Source organism: Electrona antarctica (assembly GCF_951216825.1).
Source record: "Electrona antarctica genome assembly, chromosome: 19".
In the NCBI taxonomy this organism is placed as follows: domain Eukaryota; kingdom Metazoa; phylum Chordata; class Actinopteri; order Myctophiformes; family Myctophidae; genus Electrona; species Electrona antarctica.
In genome coordinates, this window is record NC_136800.1 from 5,467,692 (window position 1) to 5,480,337 (window position 12,646).

Consider the following 12,646-nt stretch of genomic DNA (forward strand, 5'->3'; position numbering starts at 1 on the left):
ACACACACATACATACATACATACATACATACATACATACATACATACATACATACATACATACATACATACATACATACATACATACATACACACACACACACACACACACACACACCTTTGCTTAGGGGCCGTTCACACCTGAGACGCAGCTGTGTCCTCAGTGTGTCCTGTGGCTTCTGTGTGTCGCAAGCTCGCAATTCATTTTCAATGGGAGTCACATGGTTTGATGACACAACTGTGTTGCATGGGGGGGGGGGGGGGGGGGGGGCAGAAGCCATGCAACACGGTTGTGTCATCAAACCATGTGACTCCCATTGAAAATGAATTGCGAGAAGACACAGGACACACAGAGGAGACAGATGTGTCTCAGGTGTGAAATAACGGCCCCTAAAGACACGAACGAGAGGATGAGGTTTATTTGTGTGAGTGAATCTCACACCCATTCTTATCTCTCCTCTATCCTATCAGCATATCGAGGCACCGGCCCCGTCATCACTGGTTTGAAACGTGTGTATAAGTCGGGCAAGCCTGCGCTTTGCAACTATATACTGTAAAAATGAATCTGCAGCCAGCAGCTTGCACCACACCACGGAGACCTACCTAACTAACAACCCACACCCAGAACCACTGGGCTGCAGAGCAAACAATGAACAAACAAACAAACAAACAAACAAACAAATAAAATCCATTCCTAAGCATGTAGGGCTACGTCAAATCTGATCAATCACGATCAAACTGTATACTGTATTCCATGATTGGAATAATAATAATAATGATGATAATTCGGTAATGCATTTTATGTATAACGCACTTTACATTTTTGAAAACTCACAATGTGCTAAATTACTGTTCTAGTGATCATGGTAATCCTAATTTATGTCATTTTATGTTTTATAGTCAGTCATGTTAAAATGATTTGATTATTTACAGTAAACACAAATCCAACAAGCTGGGAATTTATAATCTTAACAACCTGCTTCCTGATCATACTTCTGTATCAAATCTGTAACACCTAATTCTTAATATTCCAGTCAATTGTCGAATAGCAAAAAAGGTTAAGTCTACTAAAGCAAGGCAGCAGTGGTGTTCTGTCGTTGACTCGTTGAGTCCAGTTTCACGTGCTTGGAGAAATATGTTTTATTTCAAGTTTCAACAAGAGGACGCCATTTTAGATTTCCCCGAAGCTCTCTTCTCTCCTGTGCTCTGGTTCTGTGTGTAGGGTAGCTAATTGGAAGTCCATAGCGCTCTACTAGTCCTGTAGAAGCAGCCATGAGTCAGGCTTTTCAAATGCAACTCTACTGCCAATAGCTTGGTGCTATCCCCTCCCCTCCAATGCATCGATGTGGCTCCCATCCGGGGTCACATTCGTTAAAATAAATATATGCTAAACCAAATTCTCTCCATGTGTAACAGATTCATGTAGATTATTTTGGTTTGTTTGTTTTTGCTTGTGATCAGGACTGTAACAATGCTTGATGAATGTATGTGTATGTACATTGCATTTCGATGTCAAAGGACATTTTTGATTTTGAATTTCTTTAGTCTACATTGCATTGTTTGCCCCACCAATTTGATTTGCTCAATTGCTCTATTCTCTCTCTCTGCATTGGCTTTGGTAAGCAATCTACCTGCGCTTCTATGATCCATTATTTGAGCTGTTTTCTTCTTCTTTTTGTACTCCTCCCCGCCCTCCTTTGTCCCCCTTTTATTCGTCTCTCCGCGTGTTCTTCTCTGCACCCCCTACCAAATGTTTCTCCTTACTTTCCTGGCCTTTTTTGCTCTCTCCTTCCTTCCTTCCTTCCGTTCGTTTGTCTGTGCGTCCTCCCTTCTCTTTTCATCCTCGTCCATGCATCGCCTCTCTTCTCTGGCAGACCTGTGCGATTACAAGAACTTTGTGAATAATCGCCACGCGCCTGCCATTCAAGGTGGTGATCTCTCCACAGTGACCAATGCCATGACAGGGATGAGTCCCTCCCCCTCTCTCTCGGCACTGTCCAGCCGGGCCGGCTCCATCAGCAACCTGCACGACCGCATCTTCAGCCCGGCCAGCGAGGAGGCCATCGAGAGGCTCAAGGTAGGCAGGGCGGTAGGATAACAACACAGGTTTTGGTTGGAGAGGCCCAAAGAAGGAGAGGTGGGTGAAGATGGGTAGAGTAGACCAGAGAACATATAGGAGAAGTAAGTTTCACATTCTGGTGAGATGAGGACCCAAAAGCAGGACAGCCGGGCAGGTAGTGATAAAACCCATGGTTTGGTGTTTTGAAATTGGTGTACAGAAACCACAAACTCACACAAAGTGACGCCAAACAATGACTCGACAGGGAGGACTGACTAGGGAACAAGACTAACATGAGGAGTGATTAATACAAATCAGATGCAGCTGGGTCGAACAGAAAAAGTCTGTGACTACAAGAAGAGAAAAGACTAAAGAGAGTGCCTCCCCACTCATTTTCATTCTTATTTAACCACATAAAACTTAGTGACAGGAAGTCATAATAGGCAAGCATTCAGCAAAAATAGCAGATCTACCAGCTCAGACATGATATTCAGTATAGATGGAAAAAAGAGCGTACTATATAGACCCCTGGGTAGTGTGCACTGTGCGCAGGCAAATTCATTCTTTGTTTTTTGGATGGACTTTTGAGGCTTTGGATTCCCTGCACCACAGAAGAGAGAAAGCAGATTGGCGTGCATGCTTTCAAGTCTCAACTTAAACTGTCTTCGCCTCGCCAACAGGAAACAGAGAAAATCATTGCTGAACTTAACGAGACCTGGGAAGAGAAGCTGAGACGTACTGAGTCCATTCGCATGGAGAGGTAGGTCAGAAATGTCAACACGCCGCATACCTTAAGGCAGGGGTTCTCAACGTTTTTGGCCGGGGACCCCCGGAAATGCTTTGGCAATGTCTCGGGACCCCCGCCCCGCCCCCTCCCGACCCCCAATATAAATTGACTGCTACAATAACCTTAAACCATTTTGGGCGGGAACCCCTTTTGGTGTTTTTTTTTTGAAACTTTATTTTTTATTCTTTTCCGTTTTTGTGAACAAGCAAGTTCTCTCGGGCATCACAGTACAATATAATTGTTACATTTCAATTGTTAACATTCAGAATGCAACGAGTCATCAGTCCAAATAGATTGAGGTCCTATGCTAAGATGGTGTCAATCTTTTCCAGTGTTTTCAAACCGATCATTCGCTTTAGCAAAGTCTGTTTTTCGCACATTGATATTCTGTTGATTCATTACCATTAATATTTCTATGAATATAATCAGACCTTAATATGTGACAAGAAAATAGTACCAATAATAGCCTTAACTAACATTACAGCAATAACAAATGTTCATACAAGTTTAGTCTCACCCATTTTCCTTTCTCACACATACATCCAATGGACATTCATCAAATATCTATTTCCGTGTATATTATCCGTTTTAACCGGTATTTGTATGATTTTTAATTATTGGTTTTCTCTATCAACTATCAATTTACTTATCTTAATTGGGTTCTGTAGCTCGTTAACATTAAGTCTAATTATCGTCTCATTATAATCTGTGCTATCCTATGTCGTACAAATATTGTCATTGTAAACCCAAGGTGGCCTTAACTTCTCATCATTATATACATTAATATAAAGCTTTAAATCAAGAAATAAAAAAACATATAAACAAAGACAGGACTTCCAGCTCGAGGTTTCTTTCATAAAGCAATACCTCATGAGTGGAAAGGTAATCTCCTGGGTTCCAGGAGGCCCTTCCAACACTAACTAACTGCTAGAAAACAGGAATTTAGTGTACAGTGATATGACATCTGTTGAGCCCCAGCTTGGTCTCCCAGACAACAGGTCTGTGCTAACATCGAATATCTGAGTATAAAACAACCTATCAGACAGGTATTTAGTATTCAGTCAAGTATGTCCAAACAAAGGTAGTATTGTAAAAAGGGGGAAATAAAATATAAAAACAAAAGCAAAGAGAGGTGAACATTTTCCATGTCTTATGTCTCATTCTGAATTCAAAGATATCTCCCAATACTTCCCATGTACTTCTCCGTCGTAGATCAATCAGCGTTATGAGTTATGGTGATGTCGTCATCTGGTGGCGGGGGGGTTAGTGGAGGGGGGGTTGCGGTGCGGCGGAATTCCTGGAGCCTCTGTGTTGCCCTTCGCAGTGCGTCTCGGTCATGTGGTGTCCTCTTCCCCACCTTCACCCAAGATGTTTTCCTCAGCTTCGCCAGGTTATCTGCTGTGGTAGTTGTAGGTGTGGAGGTGGTGGTGGGTCGAAGGTTTTCCTCTTCCTCGGTGCTCATGATCCCCCTCTTCTTCAAATCCTCTCTTGCTTCCTCCATGCTGTTGTAAGTGGTGCCGGCTCCCGTGGGGCGACCGGCCCCATCGTAAAACACACGTAGTTTTGTCAAGGGGGGGGTATGGAAGGCGAGTCCTTTTTTTTTTAGGAGCTGGCGGATTGGGGCATACGCGGCTCTCTTCTTCTGTATTTCTTGAGGGTAGTCATTATCAAAATAAGCTCTTTTGCCATTCAGTAGGACAGTTTTTTTCTTCCATGCTGTATTGCGTACCAGCTCTTTGGTCTTGTCCTCCAGAAAGCACATGATGATTGAACGAGGGGTGGCGGTCGGTGGTGGCTTGGGAGCGAGAGATCGGTGGCAGCGCTGTATGCCCAGGTCAATGTCCAGTGCTAATTCAGTTTTAATGAAGTTATTAATGAACCCCATCATGTCATTCCCCTCGCTGTTTTCTGCAACGTTGTATAAACGTAGGTTTTGGCGTCGAGACCTTGTTTCTAAATTCAGTACCTTCTCTTGCAGTCTCTCGTGGTCTTGTAGTAGTGAACTCATCATTTGTTTGGCGTCTGAGCTCCACTTCTCGACGCTCTCCACCCGCCGCTCTGTCTGTTCCGCGTTGTCCACGGTGCATTGTAAGTCGGTGACAAGCCTAGTCAGTTTGTTGTTGAATTCTTTCTTGAGGTCTGCCATGTCTTTGCGCATTTGCTCGAAAAGAGATTCTTTAAAGCCCTCCAACTCCTTCCTAACTTCGGTCCTCATGGCTTTTATATCAGCGCGTATCGCCTCCATGCTTGCTTGTAGGCACGCCATGGCGTTTCGCCCTGGTGCGTTTAGCTCTGGGTCCACGTTGCCGTCGCAACTCTTCTCCGTTGTTTGTCTACCTTTCTTTTCTGATCTGGTGGTCGTTTTATCACTTTTAGTCTTTCTTTTGTCTCCCCCTTCCATTTTTGTGTTTATTTTTCGGTATATAGTTGGTTTTTAGGCGAAATAAAGTAGACCTTGCTGGGAGCTGTTGTTCTATGCTGCTGCTCTCTTTGGTGTCATACCGGAAGTCCCCCTTTTGGTGTTTTAAGCATTGTTATAATTTAGCTATTGAAAAATAGCAGATCTACAAGCTTGTAGGTCTGCTATTTTTGAAAAATCGTGAAAAAAAAAAAAAAAAAAAAAATGGGGACCCCCCAAAATAATTTGGCGACCCCCCGAGGGGTCGCGACCCACGGGTTGAGAACCCCTGCCTTAAGGTGCAAGCAAGATCTCCTACCCGAATCGTTCATTGTTGTTGTACCCACTTGCCAGTGCATAGGGGGTGATAGTAGTTACTTTTGTTCCTTGAATTTGTATTTAACTAGGTAGGGCTTTCCAAATTAGTTCAGACAGTCAGGACATCTGGGGGGTGCAGGAATCATTCTGAATTATGTCAAAATGTAGTTAGCGTCACCGCCCTTTCCGGAAAAAATAAATGAATAAATAAATAAAAGTCGGAAGGAGCATGTATAGAGTGGAAATCGACCTTGATGCAAATCGCTCCCTTGCAGTGCTAGCTGTGGATACAGGTGGGTAGTGGATACAGTCGGAGAGGCTGCCTGGGAACCAAATGGTTGCCAGATCGACCCCCAGCTCAACCATACCAGTCTCTTCCCTGAGCAAGACACTTCACCCCTAACAGTAGGCCCTGTATGCTGCTCATCAGAGCTTTCTGAGCAGCCATCCGCTGGCTGAAGCAGTTAACGCAACTTCCCCTCCCCCGGGAACCAGAATCCCCCACATTATATAAGTTAGTACTTGCGCAAGCAGAGCGCGCAAGTAAGGTGGTTTATCCGCAATATCCGGCGCTTTGATGGGTATGCCGTGGTACATATACGGATTTCGAGAGTGACGTAATGAAGATATGTACCAATGCCAGGGTATAACTGGCTCTCGATGGTGACGTAATAAAGATATGTATCAATGCCGGAGTACCGTATAACTGGCTCTCGATGGTGACGTAATAAAGATATGTATCAATGCCAGGGTATAACTGGCTCTCGATGGTGACGTAATAAAGATATGTATCAATGCCGGGGTACCGTATAACTGGCTCTCGATGGTGACGTAATAAAGATATGTATCAATGCCAGGGTATAACTGGCTCTCGATGGTGACGTAATAAAGATATGTATCAATGCCAGGGTATAACTGGCTCTCGATGGTGACGTAATAAAGATATGTATCAATGCCGGGGTACCGTATAACTGGCTCTCGATGGTGACGTAATAAAGATATGTATCAATGCCAGGGTATAACTGGCTCTCGATGGTGACGTAATAAAGATATGTATCAATGCCAGGGTATAACTGGCTCTCGATGGTGACGTAATAAAGATATGTATCAATGCCAGGGTATAACTGGCTCTCGATGGTGACGTAATAAAGATATGTATCAATGCCAGGGTATAACTGGCTCTCGATGGTGACGTAATAAAGATATGTATCAATGCCAGGGTATAACTGGCTCTCGATGGTGACGTAATAAAGATATGTATCAATGCCAGGGTATAACTGGCTCTCGATGGTGACGTAATAAAGATATGTATCAATGCCGGGGTACCGTATAACTGGCTCTCGATGGTGACGTAATAAAGATATGTTTCAGTGTCGGGTGGATTAAAGGTAATGCCTCTATGTATACATGCATGTAATCCGAAACCTACCTTTATTACGTCACCATCGAAAGCCAGTTATATCCCGTCATACATATCTTCATTATGTCACACTCAAAATCAGTATATATACCACGGCATACGCATTTAAAACAACCCAAGTGACCACAATATACTACTTTTCAACGTACAACTTACATATACATATATACAACTTACATATACATACGTTACCTGTTAGCTAACCAATATTGAAACATTTCGTAATTACGTCACCATTGACGGCCAGTTATAACCCGACTTTAGTATTTAACTAGAACTGCGTATCGTAATTACGTCACCATTGACAGCCAGTTGACAGTCGACAGTACTTGCGCGTGCAAGTAGGGTCTCGACAGAGTGCAGTTCTAGTTATTATTATTATTATTATTATTATTATTATTATTATTATTATTATTATTATTATTATTATTATTATTATATTATTATTAGTTCCACTGACAGTCGTTCTCTGCTCACTGCAGAGAGGCTCTTCTGGCAGAGATGGGCGTGGCCATGAGAGAAGATGGAGGCACTGTTGGCGTTTTCTCTCCCAAAAAGGTCAGATACTGTACTGTACTGTACTGTACTGTACTGTACTGTACTGTACTGTACTGTACTGTACTGTACTGTACTGTACTGTACTGTACACCCTGGTAACACTGGAATGTTATACTGTAGTTATTGCTGTCTCACACAAAGCAGCAAAGTGAAGGTTGCTGTTGTCTGTCTTAGACCCCTCATCTAGTGAATCTAAATGAAGACCCACTGATGTCTGAGTGTCTTCTATACTACATAAAAGAAGGCATCACCAAGTAAGACTTACTATACTCTCTCTCTCTCTCTGTACATAATGTGTAAAAAGTGCATTATATTTGAATAGTTTGTCTATTAGGCAAACAGTATTTGGAGTTTTATATGAGGATATCTTTTATAGCCTTAACCTGATACAGTGGTTAATTTATTTCCCCCCAGAGTTGGCCGTGACGACGCTAAGTCAAGACAGGACATTGTCCTAAGTGGCCATTTTATCGAAGATGAACACTGCACCTTCAGCAGCACTACAGGCCCTCAGGGAGAAGGTAAAGGCTATATTATATGCATGGAAATAAATGTATCTTTTAGTTTAACCCATTCAGGCCTGACGTCGAATTGTTTTTTTTTCTTTTTTCTAAATCATGACAATTTTCGGAAAGATTTGAGGCACATTTTAACGATTTTTCAAAAATAGCAGACCTACAAGTTCATAGCGCGCCACTCGGTGGCGCGCTATGAGCTTGTAGATCTGCTATTTTTCAATAGCTAAATTATAACAATGTTTAAAACACCAAAAGGGGTTCCCGCCCCAAAATGGGTTAATGGTTAATGTGGTTAAACGCTAACGTGACATGGATGCGTTCCAGGTCTCAATGGATTAAGTCATACATACATACTTACTTTTTTTAGACATCATTATCATGTCACTTCTAATGCCGCCGCCTCTCCATTTCTCCAATAGGAAATGTTATTCTGGATCCCTGTGAGGGAGCTGAGATTTACGTCAATGGAAAGCGAGTGACTACCCCCACTGTTCTACGCTCTGGTAAGTTTTATTACGAAATAAACGGAAAGAATCAGAAAACAAACAATGTGCAATCTTCACCCATGTGTAATCTATATCTATTCCTCTAATATGGTCTCATGTGCTTCTGTTTCCAAAAAATCACACCGTGTGAACTGAGTAGTGCAACTAGTCAGTGACGTCACACACTAACCATAGCAACCATGCTCACATGTACGTGGGGCCACGTACAGGTACACACATACATAGACACATAGATACAGACAAAGCTGGTTGTTGGAGTGGTTTGCACCACTCAAAAAGAAGATTGATCTTTCCCCCTTCTCCCTCTCACCAGGCACATGCACACATAGACATCAAAGGGGGCTTCAGCCCCTGCCCTTTTACCCGTCTGTAAAAAAAACTGCCCCCTCCAGTACATGAATGTAGCATTTACTATGGTGGAAGAAATACAAATGCTCCCCTTTCCATGCCATACCCGAAGGGAGAGTTCAGGAGAATTGCCTTTTGACCAACTCTCCTGAAGTTGAAACACAGCATTTTGCGTTGAAAGAATTTGCCCACTGTGTAGAAATCCATGTGGTACGCGGTACGCCACATCTTCAAGTAGCTGAAGAGAGTGCGATCGCACCCTGATAATAGCTGATCTACAAGCTCTCTGCGACGCCTTGCGAGCTTGTAGATCAGCTATCTTCGCAATGTTTTGCCAAATGTGCCCTTTCAGGGAATTTCAGCCCCTGCTTCTCTTTTTTTTCCTTCACAATCTGTTTATTGGAGATTTTAAGTTTACAAAAAGGACATGAAAAAGTGTAATAAGCAAGACTTTCACAAAGACAGATACTGTAGACACAAAAATCAAATCAAATCAAAAGACGACAAGACAAGAATTTAGCTAAACTTATTATAATAATAGTAAAAACAAAAAAACAATAATATTAATAAACTACTGGAAGCCCCTGCCTCTCTAACATGTCCTCTGCACGTCCGTCCCTGCCTCTCTTGCCTCTTCCCAGGGAACCGCATTATCATGGGCAAGAGCCACGTGTTCCGCTTCACGGACCCAGAGCAGGCCCGCCTGGAGCGGGAGAGGACGCCGTGTGCCGAGACCCCCATGGAGCCGGTGGACTGGGCCTTCGCCCAGAGAGAGCTTCTGGAGAAACAGGGTATCGACATGAAACAGGAGATGGAACAGAGGTACGAGGACCAGTGTTTCTTTTTGTACACACCACTATAATGTTCTTGTTGTGAGGGGCGCCTATGTCCAGCTTTGAGGGTTTGTGCAAACACAAACATTGTCTTAACCCATTTAGGCCTGACGTCGCACGCATGTGATTTTTTTAAATCGTAAGACCAAGGGCCTTTCTCGGCCCCACCTCTCTCCCTGTGTTTTAGGATCCAAGATGGCCGCAGCACCAGGAGGGGGTGGCCTTACTGGGCTGCGTTCACAAATTCAAGACACCTGTCTTGCGTTTGTCTTGTGTCTGTGTTTAATGGCCACTCCAATGCATTTCCAATGGAATCCCATATGGTTTGACCAAACATTTTGTTTGATGGGGGGGGGGGGGCAGAACACATCCATTAAAGCTGTGTTCAGACACAAGTCAGGTCTATTCTATTCTATTCTATGTCGACCCCACCCGCTCACCTCTGCCCCACCCCCTCCTGGTGCTGCGGCCATCTTGGATCCTAAAACACAATGGGAGAGAGGTGGGGCAGAGAAAGGCCCTAGTCTCAAGGTTTTCTTCAGAATATAATATGACACTGATTTACTACGACACAGTCCAACTAGTACTGGTGATTCTCAAATGTTTTATTTGCAAGAAATGAAACCAAATGGAGCCGTCAGGGTCTATTTGGTTCCATTTGTACGCTCTCAGAGATGTTACAGACATGTTACAGACCGGTTATGGTCATATGTTTCTGCTGATATTATTGTCCACTCATTTCTTGTGTCCGTGGCAAAAATGGAATGTTCACAAAAATGTCCACCGCAAGACAACATGGCGACGACCTCTGACGAGGACAGATACACAATGAACTGGCAAGCACACATTGAATGGATATAGAATAGACAGTTAGTTAGTTAGTTAGTTAGTTAGTTACAGTAGGTTTGTCGATTGATTGAGCCTTGTATTTAACCCATTTTGGGACTTAGCATTATTATTATATTATAATAGCAGATCTACAAGCCCATACGAGCTTGTAGGTCTGCTATTTTTGAAAAATCGAAGAACGACTGACATAGAAACATAGCTTTTTCAGAAAACCGTCAGGATGTAGAAGACATTTTTTAGAATCTGATCTCAGGTCAGAATGGGTTAATGTGTAAATAGCGAATCACTCACTGCAGAGATTATGCAGCTCAGCTCGTTATCAAACCGGAGTCAAATTAATTATTTAAAGCATTTGAATTCCTCGCAGGCTTCAGGAGCTGGAGGATCAGTACCGCAAAGAGAGGGAAGAGGCCAGCAATCTGCTGGAACAACAGAGACTGGTGAGATTCATTTTGTATCGTACTGCATACAGTATATAGTGTGCGTGCGTGCATGCGTGTTGGCAGTGGCGTGCACAGATAGACACTAGGGGGTGCTAGAGCACCCCCTGCCCTTTTGGCAATGTGCCCTTTGGAAGAAAAAAAAAAACTTTTTTTCCCCCCTTTTTTCCCTTATTTTGTACAGTTACACTGTACAGTATGTGGACCATGGTAACATTGATAAATTCTTGATAAAAAAAGCTTCTAATATATTATTTAGGCCCCACAATCTATAAATCTCACACTATTAAGGCAACCGGCCGGTTCCACGCGCTGCACAAGGTGCCCTTTTTTCCACTTGAGCACCTGCCCCTCTAAATGTCTGTGCACGCCACTGCGTGTTGGGGAGTTCATACAACAGAAGCAGACTCAATTTAAGCCGTTACGGTTGTTGTAGTTGAAAGAGATGGTCACATTATTTTCTACTGTACATATGTGACTCCAGAGATGCTCTGGTGAAACCAAAAAACTCTATAGAGCACCGAAGTCCTGACGTCACTGTCAGTAGAGGGCGTCAGTCCCCAGGTTCGTGTACTTTTTATTTGCATTGTAATCTCCATAGGGGGATTTTAGATCACCTCATATAAGAACTGTGTTTGAAAAATAAACCGATCACCCCCGGCCTTTTCACTCATATGGATATGAAGCATCGACTGAAGGTGGAAATGTACAAATATACCCAAAGAGTAACAAAATAAGCGTTAGAAACGAGTCAAACAACCCAGAGACTACATTTCCGGGTAGGCGGGTGGCTGCATCTGCCCGTCGCACAACAGAAACTGAATGTTAATTACGTTTATTTTTATTGTTATTTCATTGATATTTAATGTTTCGTGGTTAGTACGAGTCGAGTCACCACCAGCTGAGCTTACGTCAACGAGGAATCTCAGGAACGCAATGTGTTGACAGCTGGGCGTGACGTATATTAGCAGCGACATTGCCTTCATATGTAGTTTCTTTTTTTAATCTATAATTTTTATCCCACGATTTTGTAACCCATTTTTTCACCCCTGTGTCAATTATCTAATGTGATCCTGGGCGCTACACACCCTCCGCCAACCTAGTCCCCATATATGTTGGACATGGGGAGAGCAACGGACTTGAACTCATGCTTCCTTCATGCATGAGTGTCCAAGTTGCTCCTTTACACCTGACAGGGGGGAGTTTCCCTGGTTGGACGTAGCGCGTGGAAGGAACACGTTATTCCAACCAGTTCCTTTCCCCTCCATCAGGCGCCCCGGCTGGCCAGGGGGAGGCAGTTTAGAGACCAGGATTACTGCATTCATATGTAGTTTCAAGGCTTTTGCGGCCACATTAATTACATTTTCTCCAGAAACTGGCTGTATCAAATATGAATGGACATCATTAACGACGCACTCCCCTGACAGAAAGGCCGGGGTGGTCGGTTTATTTTTCAAACACAGTTCTTTATGAAGCGACCTAAAGTCGCCCTATGGAGATTTCACTGCAAATAAAAAAATTAACCTGTGTATTGGCGCCCTCTACTGAAAGTGACGTCAGACTTCGGTGCTCTATACTTTATGTAAACAAGAGCAAACCATGACAGCGATAG

General features: G+C 43.2%; 1 protein-coding gene across 8 annotated transcripts in view; it reads left to right on the top strand.

Moving 5' to 3' along the window:
- Positions 1-12,646, top strand: part of kif1ab (kinesin family member 1Ab) — a 60,427-nt gene that overhangs the window by 14,791 nt on the left and 32,990 nt on the right. For 5 of the 8 annotated variants that reach the window (XR_013788375.1, XM_079488596.1, XM_079488595.1 and 2 more), the window contains exons 14-21: positions 1,875-2,077; positions 2,740-2,819; positions 7,465-7,540; positions 7,715-7,794; positions 7,955-8,061; positions 8,478-8,561; positions 9,554-9,734; positions 10,962-11,034. Coding sequence is in view for 7 of the 8 variants with exons in the window: in XM_079488596.1 (XP_079344722.1) it covers positions 1,875-2,077; positions 2,740-2,819; positions 7,465-7,540; positions 7,715-7,794; positions 7,955-8,061; positions 8,478-8,561; positions 9,554-9,734; positions 10,962-11,034 (884 nt within the window). In the remaining variant the exon portion in view is untranslated. The remainder of the gene's footprint in view (positions 1-1,874; positions 2,078-2,739; positions 2,820-7,464; positions 7,541-7,714; positions 7,795-7,954; positions 8,062-8,477; positions 8,562-9,553; positions 9,735-10,961; positions 11,035-12,646) is intronic. The other 3 variants (XM_079488600.1, XM_079488601.1, XM_079488599.1) reach the window with 2 other exon arrangements.